The following is a 22,855-nucleotide window of genomic DNA, read 5'->3' on the forward strand; positions in this document are numbered from 1 at the left end:
AGGAACTCTACTAACAAGTCGTTCAGTTTTCGAAACACTGCACCCGGTATCTCATACATGGCACCCTGGAGGATATATAAGCATCTAGGCAAGATCACCATCTTAATCAGCACAACTTTACCCATCAGGAACAGCTGAGGCATATTACAAAATGCGATGAAAAACGGTAGACCGCAAAGCTTCCGACCCATATTCAAGTTGAATGTTTGCGGTTCACCATGCATGATTTGTATGCTCAAGTATCTGACCTGGTCCACCCACCAAGGTAGTCCCTCAAGGGGAATCTGGTCCACAGGGAACCATTTAGTGCACAGTAATTAATTAGCGTTGTGCCACTGTTTAAAACGCGCAGCCAGGAGGTTTGTCTTGCGCTTGCACACATGTGTTTATTTTGTGCATAGCGTCGCGTTTCAGGCTGTACCTCCATTTCAGGTTCATTTACTGACCAGCTGCCATTTTGTGCTTTGTTGCTGTCCCTCCCTGCCCTGACCTCCGCCCCGCCTCCCAGCTGACCCTACCTCCCACAGATACTATCTGCATCCCCTTCCGACCCACACGCTGTGACCACCCTGACTCCCTCAGCTACGGTCGCTCCCCTCGCAGCTCCTAGCACTGAAGACATTTGGTATCGTAGCGCTCACCTGCATTTCTCGCTGCTCCTTATTGCCAATTTGCTTACGCTCACCCCCATCGCCCCCCTTGTCTCTGCACTGCCCTGACTGCCTGCGCGCCATCACTGTAGAGACTTCGCAGCGCCCAGAAGCATATCCTTTCCATCAGCTGTGTAAACGCAGCGCACCTTTACCGGACTGACCTCGCAGCGCCCACAAGCTCTATTACTGTTCAGCCTCTCGTCTGCAATAATTAATTAATTAATATTCGTAGCGCTTGAAATAATCTAGACGCTTTGGAACCATTTAGTGCACAGTAATTAATTAGCGTTGTGCCACTGTTTAAAACGCGCAGCCAGGAGGTTTGTCTTGCGCTTGCACACATGTGTTTATTTTGTGCATAGCGTCGCGTTTCAGGCTGTACCTCCATTTCAGGTTCATTTACTGACCAGCTGCCATTTTGTGCTTTGTTGCTGTCCCTCCCTGCCCTGACCTCCGCCCCGCCTCCCAGCTGACCCTACCTTGCCCCTCCCCCTACACTATCCATATATGACAGTTGCTTGTACGCGCAGCGTTCACGCGCAGCGACCGCGCCCCATTCGCGCCGAAGGTGCGCCAAAGGTAAGCCCGTCTACGCCCGTCCGCGCCTGGACCGCGCCCAGCGCCAGACCCCCTGCCCCTCACGCTGCCCAGCCCTCCCGCATTACCTACGATGCCGCCACCCTCCTAGCCCTTAACCCCGGTCGCGCCCCCACCTGCGTCCAAGCCGTTCCGGGACACACCCATGGACCATTCTCTTGCTACTCCTGCAAATTCAGCGGCACCGACAACATCTCCGCTACGACCACACCACAGATACCCGACCCCAACCACCTGCAATGCATCCTTCTCAACACCCGCTCGGTGCACAGGCACGCCATTGACCTATGGAACCTACTAGACACCATCACCAACGGAAACATGGATGAACGCTTCCTCCGCCCCAGACATCACCATTGCCATCCCGGAAGACTATAAGATCACACGCAAAGACCGTACCAGCCACACAGGAGGAGGCCTCGCTATCGTCCATAAGAAATCAATCCGCATCTCAACCAGCTCTGACACCAACCTCGCCAACTCCGAACACCTCCACTTCCAAATACACATCGACCCCAAGACCACACTCAGAGGCACCCTCCTCTACAGACCACCAGGACCCCGCGCTAAATTCAGTGAAGACATCACGGACTTCATCACTCCACACGCGCTCCCCTCCAAAGAATACATCCTTCTGGGAGACCTCAACTTTCACCTCGAAAAGATCAACGACCGCAACACCACCACCCTCTTGGACAACCTCGCCAACCTCGGACTTAAACAACTAGTCACTTCCCCCACCCACATCGCAGGTCACACACTCGACCCCATCTTCACCTCCAGCAATCATGTCTCCTTCAGCCACACTACGGATCTCCTCTGGACTGACCACAGCTGCGTTCACTTCACCTACAACAAGCCAAAACCCACTAACCACCTCCAACCAACTCTGCAAAGAAACTGGAACAAGATCACCACCGACCAGATCTCCGCATCGCTCCTTCGAAACACTCCAGCCCACTCTTCTAACCCAGACCAAGCCGCCGCCAACTTCACCCTATGGTTATCCAACACCGCCGACACCTTAGCACCACTGAAAAAACGTCAAAGCAAACCTGGCAACAAGAAGGCCTCATGGTTCAACGATGATCTTAAGAAGTCCAAGAAACTCTGCCGCTCCCTTGAAAAGGCCTAGAAAAAAGACCCAACCACTAGCACCAAGGACGCCTTCAAAAACGCCGCCCGCACTCACCACCAACTAATCCGAAAGGCCAAGAAAACAGCATTCAAGGATCGACTTGACAACAACGCCCACAACAGCAAGGAACTCTTCAACATCGTCAAGGAATTCTCCAACCCCTCAGCCAACTCCAACGACATCACCCCCTCTCAAGCCCTCTGCGACTCCCTAGCCTCATTCTTCCACAACAAAATTGCAGACATCCACAACAGCTTCAACAACCAACCCGGAGACCAACCCACCCAACCATTTGCTGAACACTCCCCCCCCCGTGAACACCCTCAACGACTGGAACCCAATCTCTACTGAGGACACAATCCGCCTGATGAATTCCATCCACTCAGGCTCCCCCACAGACCCATGTCCTCATCACATCTTCAACAAAGCAGACTCCGTCATAGCACCGCACCTACGAGACGTCATCAACTGCTCCTTCAACTCCGCCACCTTCCCGGAAAGCTGGAAACACGCTGAACTCACCGCCCTTCTGAAAAAACCCACAGCGGACCCCACCGAACTCAAAAATTACCGCCCCATTTCGCTCCTTCCATTCCCGGCCAAAGTCATCGAGAAAGCCGTCAACAACCAGCTCGCCGCTTTCCTCGAAGCCAACAAATCCCTCGACTCCTCACAATCTGGCTTCCGAGCAAAACACAGCACTGAGACCGCCCTCATCGCAGCAACAGACGACATTCGAACTCTATTGGACAATGGAGACACAGTCGCCCTCATCCTCCTCGACCTCTCGGCAGCATTCGACACAGTTTGTCACAGCACCCTGTTACAACGCCTCAATAACATCGGAATACAAGGAAAAGCACTTGAATGGTTCACCTCGTTCCTCACCGGAAGAACCCAGAGAGTCCGCCTCCCACCATTCAAGTCCGAGGCTACTGAAGTCATCTGTGGCGTACCTCAAGGATCCTCACTCAGCCCCACCCTCTTCAACGTTTACATGAGCCCCCTCGCGGCCATCGCCCGCCAACACAACCTCAACATCATCTCTTACGCGGATGACACTCAACTAATCCTTTCTCTCACCAATGACCCCCAGCAACGCCAAGACTAACCTACACGAAGGAATGAAAGAAGTTGCCGAATGGATGAAACAAAGCCGTCTGAAACTGAACTCAGACAAAACAGAAGTCCTCATCTTAGGTACATCCCCCTCTGCATGGGACGACTCTTGGTGGCCGGAAGCCCTTGGAAAAGCACCCATCCCGACAGACCACGCACGGAACCTAGGCGTCATCCTGGATTCTTCACTCTCAATGAACAGACAAGTCAGCGCCGTTACCTCATCCTGCTTCAACATTCTTCGCATGCTCAGAAAAACATTTCGCTGGATCCCCACCGAAACAAGGAAAACAGTCACTCATGCTCTAGTCACGAGCCGTCTAGACTACGGAAACACCCTCTACGCAGGTACGTCCGCTAAACTCCAGAAGAAACTCCAACGAATCCAAAACGCCTCAGCCAGGATCATATTAGACATCCCGCGCAACGAACACATCTCTGGCCACCTGAAAGACCTCCACTGGCTACCCGTCAATAAGAGAATCACCTTCCGACTGCTAACCCACGCACACAAATCACTCTATGACATCGGACCGGAATGCCTTAACTCACGACTATCCTTCTACACCCCCTCCCGCCAACTTCGCTCTTCCAGCCAAGCCCTCGCCACTGTACCTCGCATCAACAAGACCACCATGGGAGGCAGATCATTCTCTTACCTGGCTGCTAAAACATGGAACTCACTCCCCGCTTACCTTCGCCTCACCCAGAACCACCTAGCATTCAGAAAGCAACTTAAAACGTGGATATTTGACAAGTAAACCTCCTCCCATTTCTAAGCGCCTTGAGACCCTCTGGGTAGGTAGTGCGCTATATAAATTCTCTGACTTGACTTGACTTGACTTGACAGGGACCACTTGTAAGAGTCCCAACGGAAACAGGGTTGACTTAGCACCATTGACCCCAAACCCAAGTGCTACCAAAATTCAACCATTATGTTAAGTAGCATTGGGTATGAATAAACATGCTGCCGCAAGTATATCATGTTGTTGTCTGCAAAAAGGGACACTGTATGTTCTGTTTTGCAAATCTGTATACAGCACCCAAGCAAGGCTTGCCAGAGTCTGCAGGCCAAAGGCTCCATTGTGATGGCAAAAAGTAACAGAGACAGGGGACATCCCTAACGGGTGTCCCATTGTAATTCTATGAGCTCTGAGACACACCAGCGCGTTCTAACTCTGGCTATGGGGGAACAATAAAGTAGTTGGACCCATCTGATGTAAGTGAGGCCCAGACCGATTTCCTCCAGTACCCTCCAAACATAATTCCATCTCACCGAGTCAAAAGCTTGTTCAATATCAAGAAAGGCTAACACATAGGAGTCCCCTTTCAGCTCCGGAGCATGAAGCACATGAGCCAGCCGGTGCAAGTTCCGCAGTGTGTTTTGCTGTGGGATGAATCCTGACTGATCCACATGGATCAGATGTAGCAGATGTGGAAGAAGTCTAGCCACAAGCACATGGCTAAGGATTTTCTGGTCCTCTTTTAACATGGAGAGCGGGCTGCAGGAAGCTACCTCTAACAGGTCTCGTCCCAGTTTTGGCAACATTACAGTAAAGGACTCCTGCATAGAATCTGGAAGAATACCTTTACCCAAGGCCTCTGTAAACACAGCTAGGAGCTTATCGAGCAGGGGGTTGGGGAAGTGTCCATCACCCCTCTGTGATTTAGCCGATTTCAGCACCCTCACAGCAGCTAATATTTCCTGTTTAATGAGTGGCACATCTAGCTGCTCGTAATCATCAGAAGAGTGGCACCGGCAAGGCAGCACAGAGGGGTAAGTGGATAAAGCCCTGTCTGCAACATCCTGTGGTGTCTTCATATACACCACTCTCAAGTGTGTTGTACAAACCGAATTAATGGCCCTCTGAAAATGCACTATTTGACACCCCTGATCTCTGATTGCCAGTATGGTTTGCGCTTCAGCCTCGGATCTAATCAGGCACGCCAGCGGTCGCCCCGCCTTATCCCCTTCCATATACCACTGGTGTCGCCCTACATTTTAGACATGCTTTTCCAACTGATCCCACAATTTGCAAACCATGCGTTGCTGTTCATTCCAGTCAACCATAGACTTCGGAGAAGCTATGAACGCTTTCTCAAGCGATTCTAGTACAACCTCCTGACGTGTCAGGTCTCCCACCAAGGTCCAGCGGATACCAACTGTGGTGGTCATGCATTTGCGGCACACCACTACTTTCACAGTGTCCCACTCCAACGCCTTACTACAAGCGCTATTCCAATTATGGTCAGAATATTGGACCAGGGTCTTCCCAAGTGTGCCTGCAGAAGTTTGATCTGTGAGGGACTTGGCATTAAGTCACCAAAGGGGAACTCTAGGATGATGTCCCTCCAGTAATGGTGAGTGATCCAAAATGTATCAAGCTGAATGACGGATATCTAGTATCTTATGTGCAGTGGATGTGTACCTGACAACAGGAGAGTAACAGAAATATGTACGTGTTTGTGGATTGTGGATACCCCAAATGTCAACCAAAGTCAAACTATGCATAGATTGGTGAAGTGCAGAGGCCATGCGGGGTTTAGTGTCAGAGAATGGACAGGCCCTCTCCAGCAGGCCATCAAACACACAGTTAAAATCACCTGGAAAAAATTACTTCAGACAACGTGAAGGCTTGAGTCTCAGCAACCACCACCCTACCATAAAATGCCCCATCATCTATGTTAGGGACATAAATATTGGCAAGACCGTGATCATGAGCATTCTGGGACCCCTCTCCTATGACGTACCTGGGATCTAGGGACACTCTGGTCTGTTTAAAGGTACCCCAGGAGCCTCCCATGTTAGGGTCCCCTAGCACACCCGGTATAAGTTGTGGCGCAGATCTGGCCCCTCCATAATCTCTGAAACTCTTAACACATTTCCTCCCATAGGCAAGAAGGCTATCGCTATATTGTACCTATGGAGATAAGCATGCATTCTATTCCTCTTCTGAGGACTGTTCAACCTGCGCATATTCCAAGACAACATTATATACGTAGTACCACCAGCCATACTGTAGAGGAAATTATAAAGAGGCTAGTACTCCCTTGTAAGGGCATGGTGCAGGAGCAGACTGACCAATGTTGGGACATGTGGAAGCCTCCCATGTCGAACCCCAACTGTAGAAACATTGCAGTAAACAACAATATAGAAGTGTCCCATCTCCCCAACATCCAGCCTAAGGCGGTGGTCCGGACTCCCCCCAGTGCCACAAACCAATGGACTAGAGGGAGCAGTTTCCCTCCCCAAGCGCCCTCCCAAACCCTTAGAAAGCAGTAGATAAAAAAAGTGTATTCAGTAGTACTATAGCTACAGTCCGGGGATCTCAGACCCACTCAGATCACAAGCCCACAAGCAGCTCAGCAATCCACATAGGCCTAGCCCCCATACTCCACCCACCGCTAAGGGTAAGGTTGTGCCCCATCCAACAATCCAATAAACAGAAGAATAAAACAGAAAAACCTGGTATTGCAGTCACATTATTAACAGCTTTCGTAAACCCCAGCCATGCGTAGGATAATCTGTAAGGCACCCAAGAATCCTTCAGTCATTAAGGACAATATCGACACCCGAACCACAGGAATAAACCGTTTCTAACGAGCATCCAGCCCTCACTTTATCCGTGTCAGCCACATTATTCTGAGTTTCATGTACCCAACATAGTGCAGAGAAGGAGTTCTGTGTGACCAAGGGTTCAGAGCCTGCCCGCAGGGTTCCGTCTGGGTGTACCAGGATATGGACCCGTCTCGTGAACTCTCCAGAGCCGGGACAATCAGCGGGGGCTAGGCGTCATCGAGCTATTCTACGTCCCCCTCAAAGCCTGTGTTCTCTCCATTCTGATGGCTGCTGCTCCATACCTTTGCCCGAGGACTCCAGCCAATGTGCGGCCTCCCCAGGGGACTCCTAGAAATGCACCTTGTTCTCGCACTAAACACAAAGCTTCGCAGGGAAGAGCTAACTGTATTTAATATTGCACCTTCCTCGTGTAATCGGGTAAGATTTGGATGGCTTTGTCTCCATACATGGGGAGGGCATGTGCCCGGACATTCTGTAGTATAGAGTCCCTGTAAATTGAGAAACCGTGCAATAAGGGCCCGCGGCGGTGTGCCGTGACGAGAGACCAGCGTCATGGCCTAGTGTGCTTGTTCAATGGAAAAAAATTGAGAATCCCTTAGGTTGAAGCTCAGTAGTTATCCAACACTCTATTAAAAGATCTGCTGTTTGGCCCTCCTCATGCTCTGTGAACCCGAAAAAATGCAGGTTTTTGAACCTGGAGCGCCCTTCAGCGTCTTCCAGGAACTATTCCACAGACATAGCAGTACATTTAAGCCCTTCCACCATTGAGTGGAGCACTCTAACCTGCTGCCGCAGTATGGTGACCTTGCACTTATTGGCCATTACTCTGTCCGCCACTTTTCGCAAATCCAAGCAGAGATGGTTAATATCCATGGCAATGGAGTCCATCTTTGACTCAAGTGCCACCCTAGAGTCATGAATGGTCACCAGGATATCAGTAGTATTCTGCGCTGGGGTCCAGCGCTCATCATCTATCCAGGTCCCCGGATCCTCCATCTGGAGACCTGGAACAGTATATTGCACTATTTTATTGGCTTGGCCTCAGTCAGAATTTTATCTTGCATCATACTGGGGCCAAAGTAGGGTGACTCCTCCACTAGGGGGCCGGTGGACAACGAGAGGACTTTACTGCGCTTCAGCAATAGGTAGCCAACTCCCTCCAATCAGACAGGCTGGGGCACAGAATCCGGGAGATCCTCTCCAATGTCCCCAGCCAGGCATAAGACCCCCAGAGAAAGAGTGGAGCAGCAGAGGGCCAAGCACCAAAACAGTAGCTAATCCACCAAGGCACTGACGTTGAGGATGTAGAACAGGTCTGTCTTCTTCAGGGAACCTCCAAGGTAGGTCTCCCCAGCGCATACCACCTCAGCTGTCAGTAATTACCTCAGCAGTTGAGTGAGCGGCAGAGGAGCCATGCACGGGACCAACAGCGAACAGGATACCAGGCCACATCCCCTACAGCACAGCAGCTCACCGCTGCCCCAGTTCATCTCTCGGTCTGCCAATAGGCCGAAGGACCCCTCTCCCACACAAGCCTCTAGGAGGGGTTAAGGGGAGCGCCATCAAACCAGCTCCAGATAGGATCTGGTTCCTGGGCCTCCCACCTTGCATTAACAATGCTGCTCACAGGAGTCAGCAACTGGGTGCTGCCATTTTGACAGGCCCCGGCAGCCTGCTCTTCTCACGCCTCCTCTGGTGGTCACCACCGCCGTGCAGGATACCGCACCACAGCAAGCCACCACAGCCCCCGGGATGGCTCTCTGCAGCACCACAGGAATGAAGGTATGTACAATCAATAACATTTATAGAGTGCGATACTCACCCGCTAGGGTCTCAAGGCGCTGGGAAGGGGGGCGCTACTGCTCGAAAAGCCAGGTCTTGAGGTGCTTCCTGAACAAGAGATGTTCCTGGGTGAGTCGCAGGTGGGTGGGAAGGGTTTGCCAAGTCTTTGCCGCCAGGTAGGAGAAGGATCTTCCTCCGCTGGTGGCTCTGCGGGTCGGTGGCGAGGTTGGCGGAGCGGAGCGGAGCTGGCGGGTTGGCGTGTAGAACGAGAGGCGGTTGTTGAGGAATTTGGGGCCTAAGTCGTGGAAAGCCTTGTGTTCGTGGGTGAGGAGTCTGAATGTGATCCTCTAGCTGACTGGGAGCCAGTGCAGATCTGTCAGGTGGGTGGAGATGTGGCTGTGTCGGGGGATGTCCAGGACGAGTCGTGCTGATGCGTTCTGGATGCGCTGGAGTCTTTTCTGTAGTTTGGCAGTGGTCCCAGCGTAGAGGGCGTTCCCGTAGTCCAGACGGCTGGTGACCAGGGCCTGGTTCTAGTGGGGATCCAGCGGACGATTTTACGGAGCATGCGGAGGGTGTTGAAGCAGGAGGAAGTCACAGCGTTGACTTGTCTGGCCATCGTGAGGGAGGAGTCAAGGATGAAGCAAAGGTTGCGTGCGTGGTCCGTGGGCTTGGGTGGGGGGCCCAGGGCAGGGGGCCACCAGGAGTCGTCCCAGGCGGAGATGGATGTGCCGAGGATGAGGACTTCCGTCTTGTCCGAGTTCAGCTTCAGGCGCTTGAGCTTCATCCAGTCGGCGATGTCTTTCATGCCGTCCTGGAAGTTGGCTTTGGCGGAGGTGGGGTTGTTGGTGAGGGAGAGGATCAGTTGGGTGTCGTCGGCGTAGGAGATGATGTTGAGGTTGTGCTTGAGTGCGATGGCTGTGAGGGGGCTCATGTAGACATTGAAGAGGGTGGGGCTGAGCGAGGAGCCTTGAGGTACACCGCAGATGATCTTGGTGGCTTCTGCGAGGAAGGGCGGGAGACGGACTCTTTGGGTTCTGTCAGAGAGGAAGGAGGTGATCCATTCCAGGGCCTTTCCTTGGATCCCGGCGTGGTGGAGGCAGGTTGTCAGGGTGCGGTGGCAGACCGTGTTGAATGCAGCCGGAAGGTCGAAGAGGATGAGGGCGGCAGTTTCTTCGTTGTCAAGCAGGGTCCTGATGTCATCGATGGCTCCGATGAGGGCGGTCTCGGTGATATGGTACGCTCGGAATCCAGACTGCGATGGGTCGAGGGAGCCGTTCGTCTCAAGGAAGGCTGTCAGTTTTCTCGATGACTTTTGCGGGGAAGGGGAGGAACGAGATGGGGAGGAAGTTCTTGAGGTCTGTGGGGTCTGCGGTGGGTTTCTTCAGGAGGGCGTTGATCTCTGGGCTCAGATTGCTGCAGTCCGGATCCTGCAGCGGAGCTCCACAGATAGCCCAGTGAACGGGGCATCCCAGGCCTCCACCTGTCAGCCAGGTGATGGGGGCCTTGTCATTATTACCAGAAGGCTGTCAGGGGACTGAACGGATCCCATTTGCAAGTGATACCCTCCGCAGCTCAATTCAAGGAAAGGACCAGAGGCCAGGATGGCACAGGATAAGGCAGGATTCTATTCCCCTCGGCTGGAGCTGTCTAACGGTGCGTCTAGTCAGCTATGTTGCCTGGCCCCGCCTCCTACTGCGTGCTTTTCTTAATAACCCCTAAAACTTAACATAGTATCTTTGGTCAAAATAACTGTATTGCATTAAGTGAAGACATCAATGCACCATATGCAACGTAAAAGGTCATCCACCACCATTTTTGGCCGTAGGGTTCTATTTGGGTCAGTGCAATAGAGCAGGAAAAGCGAAAGAGCTTGTGCATAGGATAGTTAAAAAGAACAGCATGAAGTACGGAACACCCTTAGCATGTCCAGACTCCTTAATCAAAATCATTCCTATCATTTCATGCATGCACATCCAAGTAAGTGATGACAACCCTGACAGATGGGCCCTTTAGTTCAAGTGACTTGCATATTTCCTTCTTGAATACAGCAGCTCTGACAAAATTAGCCAGTTACAAGTGATCTCTCCTGAATATTTAGCTGACATATTCATTTTGGCGATTAAATGAGATGAAGGGTCACCAAATGATTTGACTTTCACATGTTAACTGGTCATTGGTGGCTGATATTTCTACTTAGCAGAACATCCTGCCTGTTTCCACCTTACTCATATAGCGCAAACCCAAATCACAGTGTGCTGCAGAGGCCACTGGTGACCGACGAGACCGCCAGGCGAAAACTATGGGAAGGTATATCTGCCATATTTGGATTTAAATCTGCAAATTAAGCCTTACACAAATCTTGCATGCTTCAGAACAAGAGCCTCAGCTGCTATGGGGTACCAGTCCCAGAATTGCCCCAGTGTGCAGCTCTGTTATGTAATATTAACATGGTTTACATCAGACTTTTCACTCCTGTTTTTTGGGTGTATCCTGATGAAATTCAACTGGTGAACCTAAAGAAAAATGCAGATAGTGTGACAAACATGACCTCAGCCACAGTGCCACTTTCAAAAACGGCCTTTCTTTCATTGAGAGCCAGATAAGTTATATGGAGAACACTCAGTGGCTCATAGTGTATGCATCTTGCTTGCTTGATCCCCTCTGCTCTTTTGGCCTATCCTGATAATCTATTCCTCTGGTCCATGATGTAGTCATATAATTTGATCACAATTGGTCCATAAGGCCTCAAATCATCACTACCACAAACCGCTATACCTCGCTAAAATACATTTCACTTATACAAATGTCTCCATTTAAAAGAGGACAATCAAAGCGCCCCTTGCATTGGTATTTTACTGACTCACCCAGTAAACTTTAATTAGTAAAAAAAAAAAAGCGGTAAGAACTATCTTTAATACCACAGCATATGAGCCCAGACAGTCAATCCTGTTTTTACTGTGGGTACCAGTTTCTCCCCAGAATACAATTCAAGACTCTTTACTTCCCATAAGGACGTTTGGTACATTAGCTTAACACGTACATAAACAAGGTCACAAATATACATCCTACAGATCTTTAAGATCATGCAACCTATTGAAGATTCTCCGATTCAAAAAACAAACTCAGTTTGGTAGCTGGTCTCTGTAGCCCCAGGGATCTGGACACTCTCCTTTGCTACCCTCGGAATGCTGAAGAAAACCTCATCCACAGGGCCCCAAAACATACCTTTTCCACACAGCATCTGCCCTATAACCCACCCCAATCTCTAAGCATTCTATGCTGCTGCTTACTTTCTTCTACTGTGTTTTGTTTGGCCAGGTGTTAGCCTAGTGGCATACTCTGAAGCAGCATCAGCAGTATACATGATGATACAAATCCTTCAACACACATACATAACACAGACTATCAACACGATAATGAGAAACCCACATGTAAGATGTAAAATTGTTAGACCGCTTTAACCGTGCAAGACTGTCTTGACCATTAATCCTAACAGTACCCAAATGTCATCAATATTGAGCCGAACAGAATACCAGTGGGCCTTCCTTTTACAAATCTGGTTTCCTTCTCCACTCTCTATCTAGCATGTGTTCAAACTGCAAAATGAATGAGCCCCCAGAACGTACTTAGCTTGAAGGTACTTATACACACTACACAATAAAGCATACTAGATCTTTTAATACAAATCCTTCAGCAGCAACCTTCCAGGCAGTATCACAAGTCTAATTAAAGCCTCCATCTGATAGAGAAGCCACAGGACAGAGCCCTGTGTGGCGATCTCACGCGCACATTTTCTTCGTGACCTATAAAAACGATCACATTAGACAGTTTTGATCACTCATTTTAGCACATTTCAATGGTTTAATTTGCCTTTGTCTGTGTCAGCCTTTAATCCAGTCCATTAATCCGCTAGTCCGCCCTCCAATAGTAATCTCACTGTAGGTCTTTTCAATAGTAGTACTGGTCATAATAGCGACAGATAGATGTGAAAATGAATGGCTAATGAACGCACAAGCAATATGTTGTTGAAATTAGAAAAACAATGCCGGAGGGGCTTCCAGAACCCCCAGTATCACAAGATGCACAGTGAAGACACTGTTGTATCTCTGACCCACATTTACTGCGCATTCATATCTGCTGTTTTAAACAATGCTATGAATAATTAGAAGAGATTTAAGACGTGTGTTTTAAAAAAATCTAAATAGACCCTCCAGCCAGGACACAAGCGTCATGCACAGTGTAAAGCAAACATGAATATTTACTAACCAAAATTAAATCAGCGTTGCAGTAGAAAATATGAAATTGTTACATATTGAACACCATCTCCGGTCATTTATATTAGGTACAATAAGTAACCGTGGCTATCACAAATTCTTGGAATATTGCTTCACAGAAAATTTGACATAAGAAACAGCTTCCATTTTTAGCAATCAACCATTTCTATTGCATAAAACCTACCTAAAAACCTACGCAATAGAGAAACCCCTACTACTCATGTTTTTGTGCGGATGTGTACAGATCAATCTCCACCTGGAGTCTCATGATGCTGAACCACGAGGGGACATTTATCATGAGATTCTTGCTCTAAACGTGGTAGACACAGATCTTTATGTTTCTCCTGTGAGTGACGAAGAGTATCAATATTTCTGATGGCAGAGACATCATTCCCCAACTGGGCAGCGATTGGAGGAAAGGCACACTTCTACCCAGCTATGGCTATATCAATACAGCGATAAAAATCAGGCATCTTCAGAAAGACCAAAACAGGCCATAGGACCCTGGGATGGTGATATAGGATTGAATGTGATCTCAGAGAAATGTTGTTTCTATCCTTCTGGGCTGGTGAACCATGCAAAGAACTACTTTTATTGTACTTTTCCATCAGCAGCGAAAGGAGGTCAGACAAGATTGAGGTGATGAGTGATCATGAAGGGCATTTTGGTGACAGACCTAACACTATTTGAGATGGCTGAGGGGCAAAAGAAACATCCTGATAATATAAACCACTTCTTCCTGGATAAGAATAGGTGCAGCTCTTGCACAGAGGGAAATTAATGACAGATGTCAGCTGAACTATTGAAGATCGAAAAGATTAATATTTGTGAGGTATTTAGCTTCAGGACGGGAAGATGTGTGTGCCCACCATCAATGTATATTTTAACATGAGTACAATTTGCCCAATTCACACAAAAAGTAGAAATCTTAATTAAAGGGGCTGATTACGATGTCGGGCGGACAACCTCCTCCAGACAGTCAAAATTTCCCCGACTGCTTCTGAACCCTTCCAGCCAACTCGGTCGGTTTACATACTGATTACGATGTTCGCAGTCGCACCGTAAACCAGTCAGTCATTCTGAATCGTATCCGACTAGCTGTCGGAGTATCTGTGTCGGTCGGAACCACATCGTACACCCCTATGGACAGCGTTTCTGTCCTCTGGATTACCGATGTCGGTTTCCAACAGCCTTTCTGACTCTGCCTGTCCGACACGGAATGGCTGTCGGAAAGTGACTTTAAGGGCCCCAGGCAGGGCCCCCTTCATTCAGCCGTTTTCGGTTTGGGGCTGAGGGGGTACCTAAGGGACCTCCTTGTGAAGCCCTGCAGTGCGTGGTAGGCACAATGGAGTGTGTGCAACAGGGTGCAGGGTTTTCCTCACACTCCTCATTTCCCCATAGGAGCCTGTGTTACGGGAGGTTGTCGGGCGGAACACGAGCTCCCATAGGGAACAATGGGACTCCGACCGAACAGTGTTCGGTCACATTGTATTCCGTTGGTCAGAACCACCGACCGCAATCAGTCCCGATTCCAAGATGGTGTCGGGAGGAGGCTCTCCGTCCGGCATTGTAATGAGGCCCTAAATATGTATTTGAGAGTAGCATATAAGTTCAATGTTGGCTACAAATGTATAATCTACAAACTGTGAATTGTCTGCAAAAAGGGGCATTCCGAGTTGAAGGTTAATTGAGTGAACAAAGCTGGGCAATACTAATGATGATCGACACTCATAGCAGAGCAAATCCATCCGCAGCTTGGGAGATTTAAAAGACAGAAAGAAGCTCAATATGTGCTCCTGATTTTTGCTAGTAAAATTCTTCAGGTCTAGTCTGACATTAATCCGGAATTTCATTTATTAAATGAGACAATTATGAATTTTCTTTTCATGTTTACTAAGACATGAACTCATTACCCATGGCAAATAGGTGATTTTGTAAATGTAAGGGCAGTGTTTGCACCCACCCCTGTACAGGTTCCATAGGCTGGTCTGGCAGAAGCATTTGTCTTAAGCAATCAACATACAAACATGCGTTTTTATGGCGAAACACTGAATCCCTTACTTTGCCAGTGTGAAGCTTACTTGCCACCTTTGATAAAACATGATGAAATTATTTTAAAGACGTTTTTCTTCAAACCTGAGTAGTTTGAGCAGCAAACCAGAAAAGATCAGTTATGTGGGACTTTAACCTGGGAGTTGAATCCCTAGAATAAGAGAAAATTATTTCAATCAACTGAACAAGCCCACCCCACACAGACACAGGCATGACATGTACTCTATTCTTACCCAGCAATCATTTTGTCAGACGATTTACATTTTGCCAAATGCCCTTATTGGTGCACTTAATCTTGGAATTACAGTTAAAGTCCAAACATGATCAGAACATTTCTTGATTATTTTCAATAACATGAAAATGTAATCCATATAAGGCACTCTCAGTAAACAGTCACACTACTTCAGGTAACTTGACAATGAAAACAAGACTGCATTTTATTTTTTTTATTTTTTATTATAAGATCTTTTTATTTCAAAATTACCACAAAGTAGTTACATTCACCACAAATACAATATATTATCACTTTTCCATGTTACATCTTCAACATTTCTACCGGTATTTGGAGCACCATTTTACAGTGTCTCATCTATTATTCACTTATTAGTCTTTTTCCTCATAGGCTCCATTTCAATCAAGTATAACTGTGCCCAGAGGAGGCCAACATAGGAAAGCCTAGTGAAGTGCATAGAGGTACGCTATCTGAACATTATGACACATCAGAGTTTCTTCTGTAACATAACCCAAAGCAAGACCCAAGGCATAAAGGCAATAGCACAATAATAAATTGGTCAAAAGGAAGAAAATGCTAGCAACCTGGAACTAGCATGGCAATACCCATTTGACATATGGAATGGAAGACAACACTAAGCAGTGAAGAGAAGAAAGGGAACACAACAAAAGCCCAATCATTATTTCGCCCCCCAAATCACAAACATTTGAGGAAACTTAAGTAATCCAATAGAAGGTCCTCACCTAAACCAGCAATTGATCTACATTGAGTTGATTTATTCCTTTCTTTTTCAAACATGTTCCAATAGAGTTAGTAGGGAAAGTGGATAACAACATAAAAGACTTGATTTGTAGTAGATCCCGGTCCACATCATGTATCAAGGGACTCTTGCATACACTTACCGCAGACATCATGGAACTCATAAATTTATCCCAGGCCTGAGGTCTTGAACACAACTCCCTGAAGCAGGCTGCGCTCATCCCATTCCTAAAGATATCACATCAAATTTTCCATTCCTAAATATAAAACTTGCAAAGGACATGCCAAGACAACTGCAGCAGTACGTGCCACACCGCAAACAACTTTTACATTACTGAACATAATTTAGATCAGCAAAAGGGGTGTAAACTAGGTAGCTCTCATTTGATAGGGCATTCTCAGCACTTGGGATGAAGACCTACCAAAATGGATTACTTTCTCTGACTGCTCAACTGAATTATGAACTCACCCGCACCCCTTCCCCTAGCTGTCTACATCACTATTTCACAGTATTCATTCAAGAAGGAGCTGAAAGTTCTATTTTTTTAAAGGCATTTCTAAACTGAGTTTCACTCACGGGCCACATGGCCAATGCTTTTCCTTTCGGCTATCTAGATTAGCTGTTCTTTTTGTGACCTACTTCCTCTACTTGTATATTGATTTGATTATATTGGCGTCTTTTGTCCTTTCTTACTGTATGGTACGGTAAACAACCTTTACAATGAAAATTTTACAACACACTACCATTACGACGCAACTTTTACAACGCAAACCATTACAACGCATTGCACTGGGGGCGCTCTAGGATAGGGAACAGGTTTAATTTACTATCCAACACCTTCCCTACTATCCACGGGGACTGGAGTTGGAATAGTAAATTAAACTATTCACTATCCAGCGCCCCAAAGCACTATGCGTTGTAAAGGCATGCGTTGTAAAAACCGCGTTGTAAAGGCATGCGTTGTAACGTCATACATCCGTATGGTACATTGGTACACCCCTTCACCCCTGCTATTTGCTACAATCTTATTGCCACCCTCTTCCCCCCTATGGATCTCTTCACCATTTTGCAACATTGTCTTTGTTATAGAGTTTCGTTAGAACGATGCCGCTTTTTTGTTCTCTATACATTTGCAACTATTGCCTCTTTCAGTGCTTGTTTTAAATGTTCACTCATTTGCAACACCATGCTCGTTTCCTTTGCAATTTGACCTCTATTATTATCCGAGTTGTGTCCTCCCCTCAAAACCCCCATCTGTATACTATCACTGTTTATTTTACTGTGCTAGCTTTTTTCCTTAATATGCTTCTATATATATTTTCCCATATTTATAATTCTCCCTTGTTTATTTTCTCTAGGTATTTGACTGTTTCATTTTAACCTTGCTGTTTAACTGTTTAGTGGTTAAGCGCCTTTGGGCCATTCTTGCACTGCTCAAAGTTGCAAATCAATAAATAAACAACTGCATTTGGGTTAGTTACGTTACTATTCAAGACTGGGTTGGCTAATTCGACTTAGGTATTGATAATAATATAGTACTTAGTTCATGAACAGCTCTTCAAGCATTCTTAATAATGTGTCATCCAAACGTTGATTTAAAGGCAATCGTCTGTTAAAATACAAATATTCTAAGCTCTTACTAAATACTAAAAATGAATGTAAATGTCTTAATATATCTTATGAATTGGTTTCTAAAAACTGCTTATTTTTCCCCTCTTTTCTGTGCTAGCAACTGCATTTGCCTCCAGACTTGTCAGACACAGTGAGTCGTTCAAGCAAACAGGATCTGGCAGAATCTGCCAAACTGCTGAGCTCAGGATGTGGCGCTATGGCTGCAGGCAAGAAGCACCTGGACTTCTAGGGATTTCTGCTTAACATATTCATTTAGATTATTTTGGCGTTCTAATTACGACTGTTAATGATTTATGTAAATATTTTTCTTAATTATTTGACTCAGCACTCCTTAAAAATATGTATTGTTAAATGCTTTAATTTTTTCTTACTTATTCCCGTCTTTCTCATGACACGAAAAAATGCCACAATACAGAACTGGATTGATACAGACATGTATTTTGAATAGGGGCTAATACAGCATTCAGTTATATAATTTTGAAAGTCTATTTTTTCCTAAAGTTTTTTTAGAATTTGGTTCAGGCGCCTTTTAACCATTAAGTGGGCCTATTTAACACTGAATATTATTTATAATAAAATTTGACTTTGAGTAATAAAATGATTTGTCACTGGCCAATTTGTTTCTTGCTGCTATCAACTGTAAGAAGAAAGGTAACGATAGACGTAAGTACTGTGTGTGGATACTTCTGTGTACATGCTGGTATGTACATACAGACATCTATACATACACACATATATGTATGTGTGTGTGTATATATATTTATATATATATGGGCAGTTAATTTAATTAATTTAAGCAGATGCATTTCGACAGGTAGCCTATTTCTATGCTTTCATAAAATGTGCTCAGTTACGTTGATTTCCTTTTATATTTCACAAATCACATAAGGTGTTCCTGTTGGGAGATTAAAATGTGTTATAGGACTGTTAACATCATAGTCTCAATACTTAATTCTCAGTTGCCATATTTGCAGTGTAATTTACACTGATAATCCAGACCTTAAAACACCACAAATATTCACTTATATTCTCCTATGCAAACAGGCACATTCAATTGCCCCCTTGCCATATGTATGACCCAATGGGCTGCCATAAACCCCCAGTGTCATATTATTTTACATTCAAAGATAGCATGCCTGGGATACCTCCCTGGCCTTGCCAGCATGCATCAAAGTCATTGTACCTCCTCACAGCGGTGTCGGTCAGTTGACCTCAATCCCCCAAATTAAATAATTTGTGATCCTTATCGGCTGGCAAGTGCCCTTTTTGTTCCCAATGTTGGCAGTTCAGGCCCTAACCATTTAATGGTTAGGGCCTGACAATACAGTGTCCGCCAAGTATGTGCCGAACTCGTATGCGGGCGCCTCCGATCGTGAACATGAACTGTAAGTTTCAAAGAAACGGTGTGGAGCACTCAAGGCCAGTTCATTCCATTTATTAAAGCAGACCCGTTTTGGCGGGTAGCTTTTTTCAATGCTATCCTAAAATGTGCTCAGTCACGTTGATTTCCTCTTATATTTAACAAATCATATATATATATATTACCTACTGGCGGTCGCAAGTAGGTAGTTATAGTTAGGACCTTGTTTTTATTCAAAAAGCGTTTTATCTTTTGCCAATATTTTTGGTGCAGTTTGACTAATTTTCGCGAAACTTTTGAAAACTAATGGTTCAATCAGGTCAGCTCCTGTCTTGAAAGTTTCAGGGTGATTCGTCAAGCGGGGGCCGGGAAAACAGGGGTTCCCAAAACACGTTTTCCCCATGTTAATTTCCATAGGAACTTTAGACAAGGCTACAGCCCGAACTGCCTAAAGGAATTACACCAAATTTGGCAAAAAGTAACTCTTTGTTCAGAAAGAGCCCTTTTTCTAAAATGGTGTAAATCCGTTCAGTATTTGCTGAGTAAGTTGCTGTAAGTTTCAAAGAAACGGGCGTGGAGCACTCAAGGGCAGTTCATTCCATTTATTAAAGCAGACCCGTTTTGGCGGGTAGCTTTTTTCAATGCTATCATAAAATGTGCTCAGTCACGTTGATTTCCCCTCTTATATTTAAAAAATCATATATATATATATATATACATATATATATATATATATATATATATATATATATATATATATATAACCTACTGGCGGTCGCAAGTAGGTAGTTATAGTTAGGACCTTGTTTCTATTCAAAAAGCGTTTTTTCTTTTGCAAATATTTTTGGTGCAGTTTGACGAATTTTCGCGAAACTTTTGAAAACTAATGGTTCAATCAGGTCAGCTCCTGTCTTGAAAGTTTCAGGGTGATTCCTTAAGCGGGGGACGAGAAAACAGGGGTTCCCAAAACACGTTTTCCCCATGTTAATTTCCATAGGAACTTTAGACACGGCTACAGCCCGAACTGCTGAAAGGAATTACACCAAATTTAGCAAAAAGTAACTCTTGGTTCAGAAAGAAACTTTTTTCTAAAATGGTGTAAATCCGTTCAGTAGTTGCTGAGAAATTCAAAAAATAAAAATATCAATATCTGAGCACCAAGGAGGATTTGCGACTCCTCCCGAGCACAAGCTTCATTCTGATTGGTTGCCAATACTCCAAACCAGGAAGTGGTGGCAGCCATCTTGTGACTTGGTAAGCGAGTCACACGAAACAGTAAATAAAAGAAGAAAAACAAGAAAAGGAGGCAGGGTAAAAACTTCCTGACCCCCTAGGCCTGCTCGGGGGGTCCCACAAGTACCCCTAGGCCAAAAACAACATTAAAAAGAAATTTGTCCCAATTTGCCCCGGGTGCGCAAATCCGGCTGACAAAATAAAAAAAACAAAGCACGGCCGCCTGTGCTTCATTTTCTAAAAGCCCCCGGGTGGGCCAGGCCCCGGTGGCAATGAGTAATTATATAACGGGTGCTCGCAGGTGCCCCCACAGCCCCGGGGACCGCCACCTCCCAGGGGCTTAGATAATTATATGCAGGGGGCACATGGCCCTGCTGCAGCCCAGGGTACCGCCACCTCCCCAGGGCTCTTTAAAAAAATGCGTTGGGGGGCTCCTGCCTCACCCATGCTGCCTGAATCAAATCAACAGCCCAACTGCCCCGATTCTCCCTTCCTACTAAAGGTTTTAATATGGACTAAAAATTCAAACACAGGAGCATGCAACCTTCTTAAGGGAGATTATTAACTCACCTCATGGACTACGTGTACCATCATGCTTGATGGTGAACATGACGATCCACGCCCACTTAGGGCGGCAGTTTCCAATCAAAATGATGAAAATCAGAGGCGAGTTTCCTGTTTGCTTCTGTGTTGTCCCCTTGATGAAGAGGCGGAGTGGCCTCGAAACGCGTCGGTAATCATGAATAATGACTGGAGAATGGGCGTGCAAGCTGTGAGAGGCAAACAAGCTGGATGGCGGGGATGCCGTGAGTGACCTTCCAAAGCGTAAGAGCTTTTTGTTGATGAACATATATATATATATTTTTTTTACACCGGTGACATATTCACAGTGCTGTATGCCACAGCCTGTGATGTCGCAGCACTATATATATGCATGCCCTTATTCCCCAGAGTCCCAAACATCATTTAAATCAATGAACCCAACTTAGACACACTGAGCTTTCCTACCAGAACAACACTTTTCACACAGATTCGTTTAATTTGCATTTAATTTTCATTAAAAATGTGTGCATTATATTTAGGCGAACGGCCAACAAAAGAGTTACAGAACATTTTTTCTTTTTAGCCATGCTTCTGACCCCACCCCCAAACTCATTGATACTGCCTCCATTTTACTATGGATCACAGTGTCCATACTTTTTAGATCTGGCATTAGCCAAGATCTTTTGATATTGCGAATTGATATTATATACTGCCATACAAGGGTCTGTTGTATCATTAACATGTTGATTCCGCCCACTACAGAACATAGCATTGTGTCAGCCTGCTTAAGCTCCTTGTCAACTACACGCCGAATGACTGAATTTTGTTCTCTCACAAGGAGTACATCCTCACACAAGCTAATACCCTTCATTAAATAGAGTTTTTGTTTTTACATTATAACTACTTTAGTGTTGCCTTAGCGTTTAGAGCCTGATGTGATAGCAGGAAGCCTCTGATGCACCTTCCATCTTTATGTGATCCCATCTCCTGCTAGTGCTGCTCTAACTTCCCTGTGAACAGTTTTTATTTTCTCACTGCTGCTATTTCACAGCATACCACATTGTGTCCATTTGAAACTGTTCTGTATTGAGTCATCCTCTTTTTTGCCTTTTTCCTTCCTCTACTTTCGTTTGTTCCTTCCTTCTTTCTTAACTTCTTTCTTTCACTTTTGTTTGTTCTTTCTTTCTTGCCATTTTTCATTCGTTTTTCTTTCTCTTTACTTTGTTTTCTTTCCTTCATTTTCGTTCCTTCCTTCCTTCCTTCTTTCCTTCTCTTCTTTCTTTCTCTTCCTCTTTCTTCCCTTCTCTTTCTTAATTTCCCTCTTTCCCTCTTTCTTATTCTTTTCTTCATTTTTCTTTTGTTCTTTCCTTCTTGCCATCTTTTATTCTTTTCTTTGTTTCCCTTTCATTCTTCTCTATCTTTCTTTGTCTTTCTATCTTTCTTAATGTCTTTGTCTTTCTTTCTTTCTGTCTTTCATTCTTTCTTTCTTTCCTCTCCTCCATACTCTTCGACTCTTTCTTGAGTCTTACAACCAATGCCAGACTGATTGACCTTTTAGGTTTGTGTTAGCCAAAAACGTTTTGAATTTCCATAAATTATGTGTATAATATAGCTTCTTAGAGGGGTTTCAGCCAGATTTTATCCGTTAGTCTGAGGTTGGTGTCATTCACAATTTATACATTTAACATGTTTTTTCAACACACTCCACCATGCTTTAAGGGGCAATGTATCAACCTACTGCAGCCATTATGAGTTGCAGCACATCCACACACATTTCCCTTTAGTGACAGGGAGTACAAAGGTAATATATGGGGGTTTTAGACAAAAAAAACCACATTTTTGCCTGTAGCAAATTATTTATTTTTGATTGATATATACCTGGTGTATTCCCAAGCAGTAA

The 22,855-nt window shown here is 45.7% G+C and overlaps 1 protein-coding gene across 2 annotated transcripts in view; it reads left to right on the forward strand.

Annotated features, from left to right (window-relative positions):
- Positions 1-18,417, forward strand: part of ELP4 (elongator acetyltransferase complex subunit 4) — a 1,390,950-nt gene extending 1,372,533 nt beyond the window's left edge. Inside the window, exon 10 of one of the 2 annotated variants that reach the window (XM_086955829.1) lies at positions 17,917-18,417. In XM_086955829.1, the coding sequence (XP_086811955.1) occupies positions 17,917-18,048 (132 nt within the window). In that variant the 3' untranslated portion in view covers positions 18,049-18,417. The remainder of the gene's footprint in view (positions 1-17,916) is intronic. The other variant, XM_086955830.1, reaches the window with a different exon arrangement.
- The last annotated feature ends 4,438 nt before the right edge of the window (positions 18,418-22,855 follow it).

The sequence above is a fragment of the Lissotriton vulgaris genome, chromosome 2_1 (assembly GCF_964263255.1).
Source record: "Lissotriton vulgaris chromosome 2_1, aLisVul1.2, whole genome shotgun sequence".
NCBI lineage: Eukaryota > Metazoa > Chordata > Amphibia > Caudata > Salamandridae > Lissotriton > Lissotriton vulgaris.